The following is a 21,235-nucleotide window of genomic DNA, read 5'->3' on the forward strand; positions in this document are numbered from 1 at the left end:
ACATGAGTTTGGGTAAAAAGACGTTGAGTGTTCTCCTTTGAAGTTACGGAATTTCCTACACTTCCTTTGTTTGTCTGTGCTGTTTTTTTCCTGAAAGCTTTGGAAAAGACCAAAGGGAAGCGAGTGGGACTTGTCTTAGTTCTCTCCTTTCTCTGGTTACTTGGAAGCTAGTTCTCATCTACAGCTGTTTTATCAGCTTCACGTCAACACGGTGGTGTCCTTCGTGGCAATGTGCCAAGTTTGTCCAGTCCTCCCAAGAAATACATGCTTAGAGTTCTGATTAAAGAGGGCTTGGGATGCTCCTTAGTGCAGTTGTGGGGAAGGCGTGGCTAAGTTTTAGCAGGCTTCTGTGGACTCCTTGAAGATGGTTAATAATAGTAATCAGAGTATCGTAGCTTCCATTTATTGAGGGCCTGCCAACATGCCAAATGTTTTACATTTATTATCTCATCAACTCCACAAAACAAGGGTATTTTTTTGTTGTTGTTGCCAAAAACGTAGTTGTTCAATATAGTTTGTTAATTTTATGTCTTTTACTTACGAGGAAGCTGAGACCCAGATTTTGCATGAGTACGCAGTTGTCTGACGGCAAAACTCATTCTTCTTCAATACACTAAGCTCCTCGATAAGACTTGGCCAGCTAAGCAGTAATGAAGGGAGTGCGGAAATCAGTTTCTCTTCTGTCAATTATCAACACCATTCCCAAGATCGATGTGTTTTGTTTCTGTAAATCTCAAAGAGTTAAAGACAGAGTACTAATCACTTGTTTGCATTTGACAGGATCCTATGAAATAGATGAGAGACCATGTTTTATAAATTTCATACCCTTTCCTTGGGGTTTCAAGCAAGTAGTGCATTTAGGGTGAGGCCCTGCAGTGCCTGTCACTGAGGTCTTCAGAAGGTGCCCACCTCCTGGAAACCAGCAGTCTCTAAGGTGCTTGGTAAGAATGGCAGGCGTCTTAAATCTTTGAGCACTGAAGAGAGGAAGCAGGCACTGGCCTTTGTGTTTATTATTAAATGAATACATCCTGGAAAGGAATTCAGACTGTAGAATTTTATCCTGGGAAAGATACGAATCTGGCTCTCCCAGGCCAGCTGCCCAGTTGTAAGCGTTCTAACCTTTGCTATTTACCTTTCCTGCCTTTTATTTATTTTTTTAAATTCCAAAAAACGGGGAATCAGAGAAGTGTGGTGGTAAAAGGAAGTTAAGAAATCCTCAAATCCTAGCCTTTTCCTTTTGCAGAAAATGAGCGGTCCTAAGAGATTTAAGTGACAGCAGAATTGGAGCTGAACTCTGGGCCTCCGTGCCTCCCCACGGTGCCTGGGCTCGAGCTGAGAACCTGTGCCCTTGGTTACAATCAGCAGCACTGTTTGGTCTTGGGCCAGTAGAACCTGGAGGACTGGAGCTCAGGTTGACACTGGAACTCATTTTCAAGTCATCTCTTCAAGTAGATGATTTCCTTTCTTTTTATTGTTTATCCCCTGTAATCTTAGATGGGCCTCTTTCCAAATTGAAGTGGTGGTTATCAATACCTCATTTCTGAGCCATTAGCTGCTACAGGTCCCTTTTTGACTTTGATGATAAGAGAGACTACTGGCAGAAGTTAACTATTGAAACCCCCACCAAGCCAATCAGACATCGTTAGCAGTTGTCCACGAGAGGGCTGGGGTTTCCACGTGGCAAGGAAATGGAACCCCCAACAAGCCAATCAGACGCTATTAGCAGTTGTCTGTGCCAGGGCTGGGGTTTCCACATGGCAAGGAAGTGGAACCGAGAGGGCCACAGGTTCCTCTGTGAAACTTCCCAGCTGTCTCTGCCCTTCCCACTCTCTCTCAGCCCAGGCACCTTCTTCAGTGACACTAGAATTTGTGGAAATAAAAAGTGACTCTTCGTTATAACAACATTGGACACTTTTGCTATAAGATGATGCAAATAACATTACATGATCCTGCAACGCTCAAAGTATCCTGGATCTCTGAGCTCTCGGAAATGTGAAGAAAGCAGTATCTTAAGGGTGTCATTGGTAGAAGTCATGTATTTATTCAGTAGAGTGTGTGCATATGTATACATTTTTTTATACTGTCAGGTGTACAGAAGAGTGATTCAGTTATAGGGAAGGGTGGGATGAGTTGGGAGATTGAGCTTGACATACATACACTGCCTTGTGTAAAACAAGCTAGTGGCAAACCTGCTGTATAGCACAGCTGATCCCGGGGCTTTGTGAGGACCTAGAAGAGGGGGCTGAGGGGTGGCGGGAGGGAGGCTCAAGAGGGAAAGAGGGAGGGGATATAGGTATACTTATAGCTGAGTCACTTTGTTGTACAGCAGAAACTGACAGAACATTATAAAGCATTATACTCCGATAAGAGGAATATATAGTGTGTGTGTATAAGTATATATATACACACACACAAGTGTATATATATATATATATATAGTTTATACAGTAGAATTTAGTCACATTATCACTGATTACACCTGGAAGAACACAGAAACAAATGCAACCCTTTTTTTTTTTAAAGTACAAAGTAATAAACTCCCTAAATGTACAGTGTATGAGGGAATCCTCGCAACCTGATTCAGTAATTAGAGGCTGGGAATCTTGACGTGGTATAACATTTGCTTATCTCTGAGCAGATGGTGAGTCATCCTCACTGCCCTTAGGACTTCTGACACGGCTCAGCATCTCTTAATTTAAACAGAGGAAGCCTGACGGTAATAATCTAAATTGTCCTCATGACCCACCCGGAGACTATTGGAGGCTGTTTTCTTCAGTCTCAGTTGGCTGTTCGTCTGAGTGTTCTTTTGAATGAAACCCTGAGGTGAAAGCTCCTTCTCTGAGTTCCTGGGGTGTGCTTTCATTAGGGATACTCAAAACCTGTCATTAGAAAGTTCCTGATGCATCAGGTCATTACTATGTGTAAAGCCGATGAAAGCCGTCTTTGATCTGTTTGCTTAAGTTTCTTCCGTGAGAGGTCATTCATTTTCTTACCAGCTTTTCAGGTCCTTTTCTAAAGTGTTAAGACTTTCACACTCAAAGTTTCCTTTTAACAGAAACGCACCTGATTAATGATGATACTGAATAAAGCTATTTTCAGGGCAGTACATTATACAAATACAGAATTTTATTTATAAATAGTTGTATATATGTCATTGAATATTTATCGCTTTTATTTTCCTTTAGGTGTCTTATAAGATTTTAAGTAACTTTAGTGTTTGTCATCTGAAAGAAATAGGAATTACCTGTGATATTTGGACTCTGATGTGGTCTGGCTAACTTCCCTCATACTTATAGAAATCGGGTATTATTTTCCTCCAGTTGAGTGATAACTTTCTCAACTGGGAAGGATTCTTTCATATGTTCCCTTGTCTCTTCATAAGGAAATTCCACCTGAGAGTCATTCTGACTTCTAAGCAGTTCACAGAATTCTGAACCATAAGCTGAGCTTAGTCCCAGGTGAGGCTAGTAGTTTTCCAAACACCAGAATTTTTATTAATTCAGGTAGTCTCAGTATAGCTGTAAAAGGCCATATGTTCTATGGTCTTTTCACTTTTCAAATTACTAACACCGTAAAGTTAGATAAGTCGCTCCTGTTTATTAGGTCCTGCTGTGTACAGGACACCATGCCAGCTAAGGCAGGAATGTTTGCAGAAACAGTGTCTTTCCTTCCCTGTCCATGCGGGGTACATTCCATGATGCACGTTCAGTGCCGTGAGGGACAGGATGGGGTGTGATCTACATGGAGAATGCATGTGGTTTTCAGAAGTAAGGAAAGAGCCCTTGGGCATGAGGAATGTCTTTTATTCCTTAACACTTGATTTTTTACTTTATTTTTGTCTGTGCCGGGCCTTCGTTGCCGCGTGCGGGCTTTCTCTAGTTGCAGAGCTCGGGCCCTAGGCTCGCGGGCTGAGTAGTTGTGGCCTCGGACTTAGTTGCCCTGCGGCGTGTGGGATCTTCCCAGATCAAAGATCAGACCCCTGTCCCCTGCATTGGCAGGTGGATTTTTAACCAGTAGACCAGCAGGGAAGTCCTATTCTTTAATAATTAAAAAAAAAAAAAAAAAAAACTCATTGCTGGAGTTATCATTTAATGCAACCTACTGCAAGTGGGCCCGAAAAAAGGAACTGTATCAGAGGTCAGCTACATTCATGCTGTTTTTAATGGATATATTTCATTTTCACGGTACTGTTTGTAAGATATCTTGCTTCTTTTCCTTTCAGACCTGGAATGGCCAAATATCAAGGTGAAGTTCAAAGTCTGAAACTGGATGATGATTCAGTCATAGAAGGAGTAAGTGACCAAGTACTTGTGGCGGTTGTGGTCAGTTTCGCTTTGATTGCTACCCTGGTATATGCACTTTTCAGGTGAGACTAAAGGACAAAAGAATTGAAATAATGCATATTTCCAAGGGCAACTGACTCTCTGACTGTGTCTAATAATGTTTAATACTTAATGTGAAAAGGAAGTACTAGACTTCAGTGACTGAATCTTTACTAAGGTATTTTATTTTCCTGTCATCAGCTGTCTAGTCAGAAAAAATTTAAACTTATCATCCATATTTTGAATGAAATGTTAATATTTTCCATTGGACTATCACAGTTTTAACATGTAATTTTCATAATTGAATTCATCAACTTGCAGCTGATCTAATAGGTGCAAATATATTTTCACGTTTAAATGAAAAAACCTGGGGCCAAAAAATACCTTGGACAGTGTAGAGGGACTTAAGATTAGAATCAAAGTTACTGTTATAGAGTCAGGAATAATACTTACAAGATCTCAGGTGTCTATATGCCAGTGCAAGAGACAAGGTAATAAACCAGAAATGTGAATACTGACGAATAGAGGTTAATTTCGTGTGTATCACTGAAAACAGAAATGAGCAAAAAATTATAAAATAGAAAAAGGATTAATTCCAAAAACTACAGATCTTTTAGTTTCTTATAAAAATTAAGAAAGGATTATTGAACAGGGTGTGAGCATTTTCGTTTACCTCTGCATGATTGGTTTCTGAATTAGGGTGACATCGTGTTGATTTCAGTAGAATACGTAACCCGGTACTTGGTGGTGCACTTGTGGACATAGTGGGGGAATGATGACCAGATGATAGCAGGTTTATAACTGAGGTTTATAACTGAGTTTATAACTGGTTGACAGGTCATTCCCAGGAGTACTGACTAATGTTTTAATGTAAACCAAAAAGGACACAATTTTTGTAGGGCTCTGACCTTTGAGCTTGTTCTACTCCTCTCTATTAGTAAGTGGGTGGAAGAAGAAAATGGAAGTATGTTTATTAGATTGTTCATTGAGAAGGATAGCTGATGAACTGATACAACAGAATCAAGATTCAAAAATGGGTCATCCAATACCTCTGTGGTAGTCTGGTTTGTGACAGTGGCACCAACACCTTTCAGTAGGGAAAGAGTTCAACAAATGATGTTGGGACAACTGGATACCCACCTGCATAAGAATAAAGTTGGACCCATACCACATCATATAAAAAAATTAACTCAAAATGGATCAAAGATTGAAATGTAAGTGCTAAAACTATAAAACCCTAGGAGTAAATCATGGAGATTCTTAGATATGATGCCAAAAGCATGATCAACAAAAGAAAATAGATAAATTGGAATTCATCAAAAGTAACAGCTGTTTTTGCTTCAAAGACCATCATCAAGACAATGATAAGTTAGTTCACTGAATGGGAGAAAATATTTCAGATTGTATGTCTGATCTGAAATATTTCAGACATAGGCCCTTATGTCTGAATATGTAGAGAACTCAAAACTCAATAACAAAAAGACAAGCCAGTTAATAAATGGGCAAAGGATCAGAATAGGCGTTCCTCCAAAGATGTACAAACGGCCAACAAGTATGTGAATGCGTGCCTGACGTGGTTAGTCATTCAGGGAAATGCAAACCAAACCATAGTGAGATACAGCTTCACACCCACTGGGATGGCTGGGTTCAAAAAGTCAAATAACAACGATTGTTGGGGACGTGGGGAAATTGGAACCCTCATACACTGGTAGCGCAGGCACTTTGGAAAGCCATCGGTTCCTCAAATGACTAAGCATAGTGTCACCATATGTCCTGGCAGTTTCACTCCCAGGTGTATGTACAGTGAGGAATGAAAGCATATCTCTATGTAAAAATGTGTACAGCAATGTTTACAGCAGGATTGTTCCTAATATCCAAAAGGGGGAAACAGGTGACTGGATCCATCAACAGGAAAATAGATAAACAAAATGTGGTAGGTCCATGCAAAGGAATATTACTAGCTATAAAAAGAAATGACACACCGATGTATCAGTTCAGTTCAGTCGCTCAGTCGTGTCCAACTCTTTGCGACCCCATTGACCACAGCACGCCAGGCCTCCCTGTCCATCGCCAACCCCCTGAGTCCACCCAAACCGATGTCCATCGAGTTGGTGATGCCATCCAGCCGTCTCATCCTCTGTCATCCCTTTCTCCTTCTGCCCTCAATCTTTCGCAGCATCAAGGTCTTTTCAAATGAGTCAGCTCTTCACATCAGGTGGCCAAAGTATTGGAGTTTCAGCTTCAACATCAGTCCTTCCAATGAACACCCAGGACTGATCTCCTTTAGGATGGACTGGTTGGATCTCCTTGCAGTCCAAGGGACTCTCAAGAGTCTTCTCTAACACCACAGTTCAAAAGCATCAATTCTTCGGCACTCAGCTTTCTTCACCGTCCAACTCTCACATCCATACATGACTACTGGAAAAACCATAGTCTTGACTAGACGGAGCTTTTTTGGTAAAGTAATGTCTCTGCTTTTTAATATGCTATCTAGGTTGGTCATAACCTTCCTTCCAAGGAGTAAGCGTCTTTTAATTTCATGGCTATAAGCACCATCTTCAGTGATTTTGGAGCCCAGAAAAATAAAGTCTGACACTGTTTCCCCATCTATTTCCCATTAAGTGATGGGACCAGGTGCCATGATCTTAGTTTTCTGAATGTTGAGCTTTAAGCCAACGTTTTCACTCTCCTCTTTCACTTTCATCAAGAGGCTCTTTAGTTCTTCTTTGCTTTCTGCCATAAGGGTGGTGTCATCTGCATATCTGAGGTTATTGATATTTCTCCCAGCAATCTTGATTCCAGCTTGTGCTTCCTCCAGCCCAGCGTTTCTCATGATGTACTCTGCATATAAGTTAAATAAGCAGGGTGACAATATACAGCCTTGACATACTCCTTTTCCTATTTGGAACCAGTCTGTTGTTCCATATCTGGTTCTAACTGTTGCTTCCTGACCTGCATACAGGTTTCTGAAGAGGCAGGTGAGGTGGTCTGGTATGCCCATCTCTTTCAGAATTTTCCAGTTTATTGTGATCCACGTAGTCAAAGGCTTTGGCATAGTCAATAAAGTAGAAATAGATGTTTTTCTGGTACTCTCTTGCTTTTTCGATGATCCATTGGATGTTGGCAATTTGATCTCCAGTTCCTCTGCCTTTTCTAAATCCAACTTGAACATCTGGAAGTTCACAGTTCACGTATTGCTGAAGCCTAGGTTGGAGAATTTTGAGCATTACTTCACTAGCGTGTGAGATGAGTGCAGTTGTGCGGTAGTTTGAGCATTCTTTGGCATTGCCTTTCTTTGGGATTGGAATGAAAACTAACCTTTTCCAGTCCTGTGGCCACTGCTGAGTTTTCCATATTTGCTGGCATATTGAGTGCAGCACTTTCACAGCGTCATCTCTTAGGATTTGAAATAGCTCAACTGGAATTCCATCACCTCCACTAGCTTTGTTCATAGTGATGCTTTCTAAGGCCCACTTGACTTCACATTCCAGGAAGTCTGGCTCTAGGTGAGTGATCACACCATCGTGGTTGTCTGGGTCGTGAAGAACTTTTTTGTAGAATTCTTCTGTGTATTCTTGCCACCTCTTCTTAATATCTTCTGATGTACGCATGCTACCTTATGGAGGAAACTTGAAAGCATTGTGTTAAATGACATAAACCAGACACAAAAGGCCATGTATTTGAGTCTGTTTGTATGTCCACAGTAGGAAAATCTGTAGAGACAGAAAGTAGATTCGTGGTTGTAAGGGACTAGAGTGGAAGGTGTGGGTATAGGGAGTGATAGCTGAACGTTTCTTTTTGAAGTGATGAAAATGTTCTAAAATTGACTGTGGTGATTGCTTTTAAAATGAGTCATGACTAGGTAAATACCAAAAAAAAAAATTTGTTCCTTACCTATTAAGAATGGGATATAGATACGGATTTATTGTCATTTGAAAGTATCCATAATAAATTGTTGAGTGAGAATTAAGTAAAAGACACCTCACAAAACCATAGGTCAAGTAGCCCACTTTGTTTTTAGGAGATTTTTATAAATTAATTTTATTTAAAAATAGTTTTCCTTTATTTTTATAATTTCTCTATTATGGATAATTATTACTTGTAAATAAAAGTTTTTTACTCACAGCCTGCAGTGATGTGAAACCCAAAATGAAAAGTTTCTATTAATACTGCAATTGTGTATTGTAGATGCCAAAAACTTATCAGTATTAGAGTGTGTTAATCAGAATAATCAGTTAAAGTTCACATATAGATTATATTCGGCTTGGGTCAAGCATTTTAAACTGGAAAAGATTCAGGGGAGGTTATGAAAATGGGCAAAGCTTTGGAAACAAACCATATAAAAATGCCTGGAAGAACTGGAGATACCTCACTTAGGGGAAAGACTGTAGGATGCGCAAGCTTTCAATATGACGAGGGTGTGTTTTGTTGAAGAAGAGAAAGGTTTATTCTGTGTAGCTTCACGGGCTGAACCAGGGTGTCCAGGAAAGACCTACGGACATTTCCTCTTTCTGCAGTGAAGGGACCCATCCGTCCTGTTTCTGTGCCGTGTGTCTCCTTCATTCTCACACGAACGCTTTCCTTCTGGTCACCAATTGTGTGTGGTTTTTCCCCTGCCACGCAGTTCTTCTTGATGCCATCTGGGCATCCCACAGTTTAACTCAGTTCTGACTCTGTCTGCCTGGAGACGCTGTCAGATCGTCTCACAGGTGAAGGGCTCAGTGCCACCACACTTCAGATGCCAGCAGCCCATAATAGGTCCTCAGGTTACCCACAGCCTCTATCTGATTCCTGCCCCCAGGTTTTCTACCAGAAATCAGAGGCGCTCGTGACCCCCGCCTCAGGTTCGATTGATTTGCCAGAGCAGCTCACAGAACTCAGGGAAGCAGTGGGCTTAAGGGGTGTGATGAAGAATGCAAATACACAGACAGGTGACAAGGGGGACCGGGCGAGGCCTGGGGGGGCGTCCTGAGTGCAGGAGCCTCTGTCCCCATGGGGTCGGGGTGTGGGGTCATCGCCCTCCTGGCGTGGACGTGTTCACCTGCGTGAAGCTCTCCAGGGATTTTGTGGAGGCGTCTTCAGGTGGAGACGCCTGATCAGTTATTAACTCTGTTTCTGGGCCCTCTCCTCTTTCTGGAGAATGGGGCCAGGAGTCGGGGGGTGGGGGACGCTGGAAATCGCAGCCTTCTAATCATGTCCTTTTCCGGTGACCAGCCCTCATCTGGGTGCCCTCCCGGAGTCGCCTCCTTAGAACAAAAGACACTCCTGTCCCCCAGGAATTTACAAGGGTTTCTGGAGGTCTGTGCCAGGGACCGGGGGCAGAGACCAGTGTGTGTATTTCCTAGTATCTTATGTAGGGCCAGCAGGTGGAGATGAATGAGGTTTTAGCTTAAGTTAAGATACAACTTTTCCAATAACATAAGGTGCTCCCCAGCGCACAGATGCGCTATTGAGTCTGTCACGTGATTGGACTTGGGTCGGGAGGTCAGTTTAAGGTGCTGCCTGGCTCTTCAGATTCAAATGCAGTTTGCAGCCGTAATCCTGCCCCTTCGACTGGAGTCATCAATAAGTTGGAGGTGAGGTAGCATGCGCAGTGTAAGAGTCAAACAAAGGAACCTTTCGTCTGTTTTATGTAATTTCTTTGATGTTTTTAGTTGTTACGATTCATTCTTTCTTCACATTGTGGTGAAATACCCGTAACACAAAAGTTGTCATTTAAGTACTCGTTGGCATTAAGAACATTCACAGTGTTGTGTAACCATCACCACTGTCTATTTCTAGAACTTTCTTTCCATTCGAAACAGAAACTCGACCAGTTAAGTAATAGCTCCCTGCTCCTCCTCCCCCGGTCCCTGGTAACCTTTATTCCACCTTCTGTCTCAAGAAATTAGGCTAGTCTTCACACCTCATAAACAGGAGTTGGACAGTATTTTGTCCTTTTGTGCCTGGCTTATTTCTCTCAGTGTAATGCATTCAAGGTTCATCTATGTTGTATTATCCACCAGAATTTTATTCCTTTTTTATGGCCGAATAGTCTTCCACTGCCTGTGTAGACTATATTTATTCATCTGTTGAGGACCATTTGGGTTGTTCCCACCGTCTGGCTATTGTGAATGGCACTCTGTGAACCTGCGGCTACAAGTAAGTGTTTTGAGTCCCTGCTTTCAACTGGAATTGCTGGATCATACAGTAACGCCGTGTTTAACTTTTTGAGGAACATTTAATCTGTCTTTCACAGCAACTGCCCCGTCTTACATTCCCACCAGCAGTGCACGACCACTCCAGTACCCCTGCATCCTGGCCAACAGTTGCTACTTTCTGTTTGTTTGATGGTCATCCTCGTGGATGTGAGTTGGTAATTTCACTGTGGTTTGGGTTTGGATTTCACTAATGACTAATGATGTTGGACATCATTTCATGTGCTTATTGGCGATTTGTGTATCTTCTTTAGAGAAATGTTCATTCCCGTCCTTCGTACGTGTTTGAATTAGGTTGTTTGCTTTTCGGTGTTTGAGTTATGAGTTCTTGCGGTATTCTCTCTCAATCACTTATCAAATATATGATTTATTAATATTTTCTTTCATTCTGTGGGTTGTCCTTTTGGCCTCTTTTTTAACTTCTTTGTCTTAATTTATTTGTCTTGCTGCGCCTGGTCTTTGTTGCTGGACACGGGGGCTCCTCTCTAGCTGCGGAGAGCGGGGGCTCCTCTCTAGCTGCGGAGGGCGGGGGCTCCTCTCTAGCTGCGGAGGGCGGGGGCTCCTCTCTAGCTGCGGAGGGCGGGGGCTCCTCTCTAGCTGCGGAGGGCGGGGGCTCCTCTCTAGCTGCGGAGGGCGGGGGCTCCTCTCTAGCTGCGGAGGGCGGGGGCTCCTCTCTAGCTGCGGAGGGCGGGGGCTCCTCTCTAGCTGCGGAGGGCGGGGGCTCCTCTCTAGTTGCGGAGGGCGGGGGCTCCTCTCTAGTTGGGGTGCCCGGGCTTCTCGTGGAGCATGGGCTCTGGGGTGTGAGGGCTTCAGTGGTTGCTGCTCCCCGGCTCTAGAGTTGTGGTGCATGGACTTAGTTGCTCTGAGGCATGTGGGATCTTCCCAGATCAGGGATTGAACCCATGTCTCCTACATTGGCAGGAGGATTCTTTACCACCCAGCCACCAGGGAAGCCCTGCTTTTATTCTTTTGATAGTGTTCTTTGATGAGCAAAATTTTAAAAATTTTGATGAAGTCCAATTTATCTTTTTTTTTTCTTTTGTTGCCCGTGTTTTGGTGTCATGGTTAAGAAATCATTGTTAAATTGAAGGTCACAAAGATTTCCGTCTATGTTTTTTCTAAGATTTTTATAGTTTTAGCTCATAAGTTTAGGTGCTAGATCCGTTTTGAGTTAATTTTTGTATATGATATGAGGTAAGGGTCCAAATTCATTCTTTTGCTTGTGGATATCCAGTTTTTCCTACATCTTTTGTTGAAAAGACTTTGCTTACTCCACTAAAGGGCCTTGGCATCCTTGTCAAAAATCAGTTAACCATATATATATATATATAAGAGTTTATCTCTGGTCTCTATGGTCTACTCTCTTGGTTTATACATTTGTCCTTGTTACCAGTACCACACTGTTTTTACAATAACTTTGTAGCAAGTTTTGAAATCAGGAAGTGTTTCACAACTTCTTTCCTCTCTTTCAAGATTATTTTGGCTCTTTGGAGTCCCTGGAGATACCATGTAAATTTTAGGATGCGTTTTTCTATTTCTGCCAAAAATGCTGTTGGGATTTTGATAGAGGTTGCACTGAATCTGTGGCTAGATCACTTTGGATAGTATTGACATCTTAACAGTGTTGTCTTCCAGTCTATGAACATGGGATGTCTTGTTTAATATTTTTCATCAGTGCTTTGTAGTTTAATTAATTTCTTGTAAAATATTTTCTATTTGTTCTTCCTTCTTAAGCCGTTAATGATAGCTGCCATGTGTTGACAGACCAGAAGCCAGTGACAAGGGTCTGGTATGCAGGTTGACCCATGCTTGCATATCAGTGAACTTTTATTCCAATTTCATTTCTTGACCCAGGCTTTGGGTATCATTGCTTTCCTCACCTGAGAGGTTCCTGGCTCTTTTCCAGGGCTACGTCTAACTAGTTTGACAGTTTTGGTTTCTCCTTTCAAAGAATCTAGAAGGACGATAAATCGTTGATAGATACAACAACAGGTGTTCTTCTGTTTAATAGTAGAGCCACTCACTTTGGCATCTCACTTTAGACCTTCTTCGTGTCAAATGTAGTCATTTTCTCATCGCTAAGGTGATCATAGTATTAAAGAACAAAAATTCAGCCAGTTCATTTGAAGATCTAATTGGCTTTACTAAGCTATTCATGAATCAGGCAGCTTCCTGTCCAGCAAGTAGAGAGGTGCCCAGAGGAGCTATATGAAATGGAAGGTTTTCATAGGCAGAAGGAGGGTGGGGCAAGGAAGTTATTCCCAAAAGTAGGGATTATTTCAGGCCAGGACTACTACTTCTGAGGGAAAGAAATGGCAGGGGTCTTACCATTGCAGACCACCTCCTTGGTGCTGACCCAGAAACCCCAGATCAGCTGATTCACATCACCTGGGGAAGGTGGGCCAGGTATGAAGTCTAGGTTTGGTGTCATGGGCTGTAGCACAAGTGACAAATGACAAACCTGCAGTTTTCTCAATAACAGTATGTTCCAGACTTTCTAATCTAGCTCTCAGTCTATCTTGATTATCCCATTTTCTGGATTTTTGGTTCTGTACCCAAAGTTGCCAGCTACATTTAGTTACCTGAACTCACACCATGATCAGAATCTTGGGCTGTTTTTTCTTGTTCTTTGGCTGCACCCTGACTTTCTAATATTCTATCAGATTTAAGAATTTTCTATCTTCTCTTTTATGGAAAGAAACTAAAAGAAATACTTTCCAGTGACATGGTTTGTATATATAAATATATATACACTCTGAAACTGATGACTTTTTTTCAGTGAAAGGGAATGAATGGTTCTGCAGTGTCAAAGAGTCAAGAATTTCCAGCTAGCTGTGTGTTTGAAAAAGTGAAAATGTTCGTTGCTCAGTCATGTCTGACTCTTTGCAGCCCCATGGACTGTAGCTACCAGGCTCCTCTGTCCATGGGATTCTCTAGACAAGAATTCTGAAGTGGGTAGCCATTCCCTTCAGGGGGTCTTCCCAACCTAGGGATCCAACCAGAGTTTCTTGCATTGCAGGCAGATTCTTTATCATCTGGGCCACCAGGGAAGCCCATACTGGTGTGTAAATGAGATGATTCCTAGCCTGTTCTTGGATAGATTGTTTTTCCCACAGAGTAGCTTTCTTTCACTGATTCATTTATTCAATCATAAGAACATAACATTTAAAAATAAATAACCCACCAAAATTTAAGACGTTTAGACAGAGTTCAAGCAGTTTCATTACATTGATGTCAAGCTTCTGATTAGATAGTTGACTTTAAATTGCTTTTTTGTCATCTCTGAAATAATGGTAATATTTTTTCAGCTTTCTTTTCTAAAATTTGAATGTTTTACTAAAAATTAAATAACCATAGGATGGATATCTGTAATTTTTCTTATCCCATTGAAATGCTGATTTGGAATTCTGCTTGCTGGGGAATATTGATTCAGCCAGAGAGTAAAGGTCCTTCTATAGCTTAACACCAATGCTGCATGGACTTGAAATATTGCCGTTAAAGAGATTTAGGTTTAGAAAAAACTGCTACAGCCAAATGAAATTGAACCGATTCAGATGTAAATCTGCACTTCCCACACTACAACCTTAACTAGCACTTCTGATTTTCAGTCCTCTCGTGTCTTGTCCTTTTGTATCAGCCACTAACATCTTACCTTTGATTCTTTTTTTTTAATCTTTCTTTTTTTAAATTGGAGTATAATTGCTTACAATATGTTAGTTTCCGCTGTACAGTGTTATGAATCAGCCGTATACACACACATATCCCCTCCCCTGGGCCTCCTTCCCACGTCCCCCATCCCACCCCTGTAGGTCGTCACTAAGGCGGAGCTGAGCGCCCTGTGCTGTTCAGCAGGTCCCCTCTAGCTGCCTGTTTACACACGGTGGTGTCTGTGTATGTCAGTGCCACTCTCTCAGTTCGTCCCACCCTCGCCTTCCCCCACTGTGTCCACAAGTCCGTCCTCTATGTCTGCGCCTCTATCCCTACCTGGGAAATAGGTTCATTTGTGCCATTTTTCTAGATGCCACATATAGATGTTAATATGCAGTATTTGTTTTTCTCTTTCTGCCTTCACTCTGTATGACAGACTCTAGGTCCATCCACATCTTGCTAATGTTAAGATATTAGTGGTATGATAGGTTTGGGCTTTTCTATGTCATACATTTTGGTTTGGGTTTTTTTCTGTCCCTATGTCGTTATAGGTGAAAAGTTGGGAGAAAGACCTGATTAGATATGGAAAAGATGTCTCTTGCATAATAATACGAGACATTTTACAGAAGAAGTAAATGTGTTAATTGTTCTCTATATGATGTGTAAGTCTGCAATTACGTTCGGTCCCCAAGGCACTAGGTCTGTGGGTTTCATCATTTGCTAATTAAACCTGATCAGTGCTCTCAGAATGGCCTGGAACATTCAGTCCTGCAGCTGGAGTACAGGTGTCGGCCGTCATCTCTACTTCTCACGTTACCAGAAGTCTAGGTCAAAAGTTAGACCCAGAAGGAAAACTGATTCATCAGACAGTATTTTATGTTAAAACTTTACTATGTTTTTCTTCAACAGAAATGCACATCAAAATATTCACCCAGAAAACCAAGAGCTAGTGAGGGTACTTCGGGAACAGCTTCAAACAGAACAGGTACTGTCGTGACAGGTCTGTGTGTGTGTGTGAGGAGGGCATAGTCTTACTCCCTTTGCATAAGAAATCGTGACGAAATATCAGTAAATTCCCTCCATAGAAGCATAGGCTTCTCTCCTGCTTGGAGTTGCCTTTCATTATCCTATTAATTGTACATTTTCAGATTAGGCAAATGATTAGCCTTAATCTAATTTAAGATGTTTTCATGTGCTGATTTTAACTTCCTTTAAAAGACAGCAATTTCCTATTTAACTGATAACGAAAAAAATCACCGTCTCATTGACTTTAATGAAATGTGGTGGAAAAATTACTCTTTCTAAAATATATTCCCCTAAGACATTCAAATAAGTGACTATAATGGGTGGGTTTTTTCCTTTTTTTTTTTTTTCCTTCTTCTCTGGTCAAAATTAACAAAACTAGCCAGGCAGAGAGGAGAGCTCCCCTCTGCCTTGTCTTTATTTTTAGCTGCATGGACTCACCAAGAACCAGAAATACATTTCATGAAGGCCGGGTTAAGTAGGGTATTATATACCTTCATGGGGCCTCCCAGGTGGTATTAGTGGTAAAGAACCCACCTGCCAATGCAGGAGATGTTAAGAGACGCAGGTTTGATCCCTGGGTCAGGAAGATCCCCTGGAGGAGGGCATGGCAACCCATTCCATTATTCTTGCCTGGAGAATCCCATGGACAGAGAAGCCTGGTGGGCTACCATCCATAGGGTCACAAAGAGTCAGACAGGACGGAAGTGACTGAAGCACAGCACACCTTCATCTGAGATAGCTAACATCAACAACAACAACAAAGAATTAAAAATTGATTGCCTACCCACCAATCCAACTTTAATTCCAAAGAGAGTTTTTATGATATATCCATTTACCTCTTATTTATTAACCATCTACCATATGCCAGATATTGTTCTAGGCATTGGAAATTCATTCATTAACTAAATGGACAAGAATTCTTGCTTTATAGAGCTTAAATCCATTGACACAGAAATAGCGTAAACATATTCATAGTATTGTGTTCCAGAGCTCTTGTTATCAATAATTCACGCTGGGATGGCATTTTATAATTTACAAAGTGATTTCACATATAACTATGTCATTTAATCTCCAAGCACGTAACACTGTCAGGAATGTATGAGTGAAACAGATGTTAGAAAGAGGAGAGAGCTAACACTGAGAGTTGTTTGGCCTACCGTATTCTTCAGTGAATGAAGGCTTTAGCTCAGCCTTCAGAGTGATTCAGAATAACGTAACTCTAATAGAGTAAGTCCAGAGTTAGTCCAGGTTTTCATCTTTTGCACTGTGTTCAGGAAGAAGGGTAGAGCCCGTGCAGGGTGAGGGCAGAGCCTCGTGAGTTGATCAAACCTGTGAGACCTTAATGGAGTGCCTGTCTAAAACTCGAGGGTTACGCAGTCCTGACTGCATCCTCAAGTGTGCTTGAGCAAGCAGGTGATTTTGCCAAGCCCGTGTGTGTCGTGTCTCACCGTGCACGCGTTTTCTCACCAGGATGCACCTGCTGCCGCCCGACAGCAGTTCTACACTGACATGTACTGTCCGATCTGTTTACACCAAGCTTCCCTCCCTGTGGAGACCAACTGTGGACATCTCTTTTGCGGTAAGCAAACGGTGCTTTACCTCTGGGTAAAAGGGACTGTTTAGACCGAGACCTGTGTGTGCGTGCGCGTGAGCAGGAGTCCTGATTTTCTCTCCAACACCGTCTGTATTTTGTGAGTAGGATGGATTGCTTCTGCGATCCTGCTCTTCTTGTCATCCACTTTTATTGAGTGTCTGTGGGCTTAAAAAAAAAAAAACCTAGTTATTCGCCTCCCCAGTAAACAGCACTGTGTTTCTTTGAATAGCAAGTGTATCAGCACCACGAGGGAGTCACTGAAGCCCTCCTTTCTCATCGCTTTTCCGTGTCTTCGTTTGTTACTTTTTCTTTCCAAAGGGTCAGGAAGGGTCTTCTCTCAGGGACCTTGCCCGAGACCTTCCCTCAGCTCTGGTACCCCTTTTTGACTCTGAGTCAACACGGAGGTTCTTCCCTCTCTTCCTGCGTGACCCCCAGAAGCTCGGGAACCCTGGAGCATGTGGAGGGACGAGACGGGGCATTGATGTCACCCTTAGTATTGGGACGGGTGCTGTCTACCCTTGGGTGTTCTTCCCGACCTTCCAGAAAGAGTTCATCGAGAGCAGCGGGGTATCCTGTAGCTGTTTGCTGCCTGTGGTCACGTGAGAGGGAGGAAGTTCAGTTATTCCATGCCTGCCATGTGCTGGACACAACATACCTGCATCTCCTCCAAGCCCACAGACGAGGAGACCGAGGTGCAGCCGTGCTGAGGTTTGGCAAAGGGCATCCCAGCTGCAGACAGACAGAGCTAGGTTTTAAACCCGGTCTAACATCAAAGCCAGGGCCAAATTCTACCGCATGATCGGTGGTTTATACCGCTACTCTCTACTTAACGTTTCTCTCATCACTAGACCTGATTTTTTGGGGAGTATTTCTTTCCATTTGAACCAAGGTTGGGTTCTGATTGCTCCCAGGCTGTACCCAGTTTCCGAATCCAGATTGATTAAAAATGTAGCGTATGTTGATCTACATATTGCTTTCTCCTCTTTGTATCTTTTGTCTGAGATTCAGAATTCTGAGGTATACCGTGTTCCTGTTGATGCTGTTGGGGATGAAATAGAATTTGGATCCTGTCCATGTGATGCAGGGTTTTCTATACCTTGTGCTCCTTCTGTCAATGCTGACCGGTCCCATTATTGCCTCCTCCATTAATTTCAGCCTCTTCCCTCAGGTTTTAGCCTAAGGAGCTACCGAATTGTAAAACACAGTTTCAGTGTGTATCCTTAATTATCTGTTGGAAGTGCTGGTGAGCAGCAAAGTAATGCACGATCAGAGGGGTGGGGGGATTAAACGGCCATCAGACAAAACAGCTGCTCCCCGCTTGGAGCTCTGGTCGCTGCTCCCTGTCAGCTGGAGCCCCTCGCCGGGTCTGGCCATGGCCCAGGCCGTCCTCTCGCCCAGGACCCCAGGCCGGCGCTGGGAATGCGGGAGGTCTGGCTGGCTAGACGGAGTCTGTCTGCCAGGCCGGGCCCTGGCGATTCGCAGAGCAGATAACCCGGGCAGCCGAAAGATGGCTGTGTTGTGCGCTCGGTTTTTACCTCTGGGTCTGAGGTAATAGGTTAGATTCTTCCTGTTACCCTGCTCTCCTTGTCGGACACATTGATTTACTGTCTGTGGGTCCAAAGGTTAAAAAAAAGAAAAAACAACACCGGTTTATTCAGCTTCACAGTAAACAGAAATGTGTTTCTTGGAATAGCAGTTCAAGGATATAGATACGAGGTGAGGAGCACTCCAGCTCAGCTGTGTGTGTGGAGCTACAGTTCTGTGCCTCTAGAGAGCCAAGAATACCAGCAGCCCCCGACGTCCCCTTCCTTGCATTTGTAACCCACGTTATTGTATTGAGTTCTCCGGCAGTCTTGTGGGGTCTCATTCCCATTTTACAAAATAAACGGATCCAGAGAGCCTGTGGCCCGACTCCAGGTCGTTGAGTCGTCGCTCCTGTCGTCCAGTTGAGGTGGATCACCTTTTATGTATTTATTTTTTAACTTTTTTTTTTTTAATGTGGACCATTTTTGAAGTCTTGATTGAGTTTGTTACAGTATTGCTCCTGCTGTGTACGTTGTGGTTTTTTTTTGGCCACGAGGCATGTGGCCGATCCTCCCCACCCAGGGTTTGAACCCACACCCTCTGCATTGGAAGGTGAACTCTTACCCACTGGACCACAGGGACGTCCCGGAGCTCCCGTTTAAAGAGCACAGAAGTTGAGGAAGCGAGAAAAAGCATCAAGCGCGTCCCAGCAGATGCGTGTGAACTGAGTGTCTGATTGTTGGCCCATAGTTTTCCAGTGTAGGCGAGTGGCCATTACGTAACATGCAAACAAGGACACCTGCATTCCAATTTGTGGAAATAAGATTAAATCAATCAACATGTGTCAAAGCACACTGGACTTTTTGGGTGAAAATGTAGTAGATAGATCTGAGGCGTCATTACAGATGGTAATAATACAGATCTATGATCCTTTGCTTTCTTGTAGTTTCCATATGACGTTAGATTGCTCAGAGTATTTAGTAAATATTGTCTAACACGACACTCTGAGAGCAGATACAGGTGGCTTGGCGTTTGAATTCATCTTTAAATTGTTGAACCAGCTCCCCCCGCAGTCACTAACATCCAGGTGGGCCAGCCATGGCTCAGGCCGTTGGCTTGCTCACCGGGCCCCTCAGGTACTGCTGTTTCTGCCTCTGGCACGTACTCCTTTTTTTATCGTAAAACCTGAAGCATCCTCCCCTCCTGTGTTCTGCCGAACTAAATCTTACCAACCCCACAAAGTTGGGTTCAAATTCTGTACTCCTTTTGTACCAAAAGTTAACATGACACAGTTCGGGATTTAACTACCTTCTGATTGATTTGAGTATTGTCGCCTTGGTATATTCAGTCCGATTGTCAGTGCTTGCTCTGAATTGTGGACATGTGTTTGATCTGGAAGAATCAGAACAAGGAACACAGAAGGCTAAGGTGGGTGGCTGAGGCGAGAGGAAGAAAACAGAAGATCCTGGAGGTAGCAGGAGCCAGGAAGCACTTAGTTCAGATGCACAGTGGAACCTGGACAAGCCGAGAAACGGGGGCCTGCAGAGAAGAGAGTGAACTGGCTCCGTAAACATCAGCCAGTGTTAAAAAATGTTCCTTCTTCCTTTGCTGCTGGCCTGAACTTTCAGTGCATATACACTGACCTCAATGACCACCACTCTTTAGTCTGTAAATCCTCCCGTTAGGCTGTGTTTACCTGTTTCACTGCTCGTCAACACCTTCAAGCAGAAAAGTCCAATCCATCCAGTACAAAAGCTGACTCAATTACTTAACTGGATTATGAACTTTATTTGAGCAGCCCTTTATTTGGGCAGGAAGCATGTAATCTTTGTATCCTTTGATTCCTTACTCATATTACCTAATTACCGCTACTTAAGTAACTTGGTTTTCTAAACTTTTAAAAACATGGAACTTGTGTTTTTATAAAATATGCATCAAATTTGGAACGGAAAATTGACACCAATTTGTTAGTTATCATGTTTACAATCATGTTCAATTATTTTACTTATTTTACATAAGAAATGCAGTAATTTCTGTTAAGCCTCATAGCACTGAACCAGTTTAACGCATGCTTGCTTTTTTTTTAAATTGGAAGATAATTGCTTTACAACATTATATTGGTTTCTGCTATACAACAACGTGAGTCAGCCATATATATATGTATATCTCCTCCCTCCTGAGCCTCCCTCCCTTCCCCTCATCACACCCCACCAGGTCATCACTGAGCACCAAGCTGGGTTCCCTGTGATGTACAGCAGTTTTCCACTCGCTATCTAGTTTACACATGGTAGTGTGTATATGTCCGTGCTACTCTCTCTGTTTGGCCCACCCTCTCCTTCCCATGCTGTGTCCACAGGTCTGTTCTCTACGTCTGCATCTCTGCTCCTGCCCTGCATATCAGTTCATCAGTACCATGTTTCTAGATTCCATATATATGCATTAATATAAGATCTTTGTCTTTTTTTTTTTTTTTACTTAGCTCACTATGGCTCTAGGTTCATCCACCTCACTAGAACTGACTCAAATGCATTGCTTTTTATAGCTGAGTAATATTCCATTATATATATGTGTGTGTGTATATATATATATATATAATATTCCATTATACTCCATTCCAATATTCCATTGTATATATATACATATATATAATACATATATATGTACATATACACACATATATATACACCATAGCTTCTTTATCTGTTCATCTGTTGACGGACATCCAAGTTGCTTCCATGTCCTAGCTATTGTAAACAGTGCTGCTATGAACATTGGGGTACACGTGGCATTTTCAGTTATGATTTCCCTAGGGTATATGCCCAGCAGTGGGAATGCTGGGTCATATGGTAGTTTTATTCCTAGTTTTTTGGGTTTTTTTAAGCAGTCTTCATACTATTCTCCATGGAAGCTGTATCAATTTACAT

At 42.5% G+C, this 21,235-nt stretch overlaps 1 protein-coding gene across 3 annotated transcripts in view; it reads left to right on the forward strand.

Annotated features, from left to right (window-relative positions):
• Positions 1–21,235, forward strand: part of RNF170 (ring finger protein 170) — a 34,648-nt gene that overhangs the window by 1,916 nt on the left and 11,497 nt on the right. For 2 of the 3 annotated variants that reach the window (XM_081519202.1, XM_081519204.1), the window contains exons 2-4: positions 4,223–4,366; positions 15,077–15,152; positions 16,664–16,772. In XM_081519202.1, coding sequence (XP_081375328.1) covers positions 4,230–4,366; positions 15,077–15,152; positions 16,664–16,772 — 322 coding nt within the window. In that variant the 5' untranslated portion in view covers positions 4,223–4,229. The remainder of the gene's footprint in view (positions 1–4,222; positions 4,367–15,076; positions 15,153–16,663; positions 16,773–21,235) is intronic. The other variant, XM_081519203.1, reaches the window with a different exon arrangement.

This window comes from Giraffa tippelskirchi, chromosome 8, assembly GCF_054371585.1.
Source record: "Giraffa tippelskirchi isolate mGirTip1 chromosome 8, T2T-mGirTip1v1.2.pri, whole genome shotgun sequence".
NCBI classification, from domain to species: domain Eukaryota; kingdom Metazoa; phylum Chordata; class Mammalia; order Artiodactyla; family Giraffidae; genus Giraffa; species Giraffa tippelskirchi.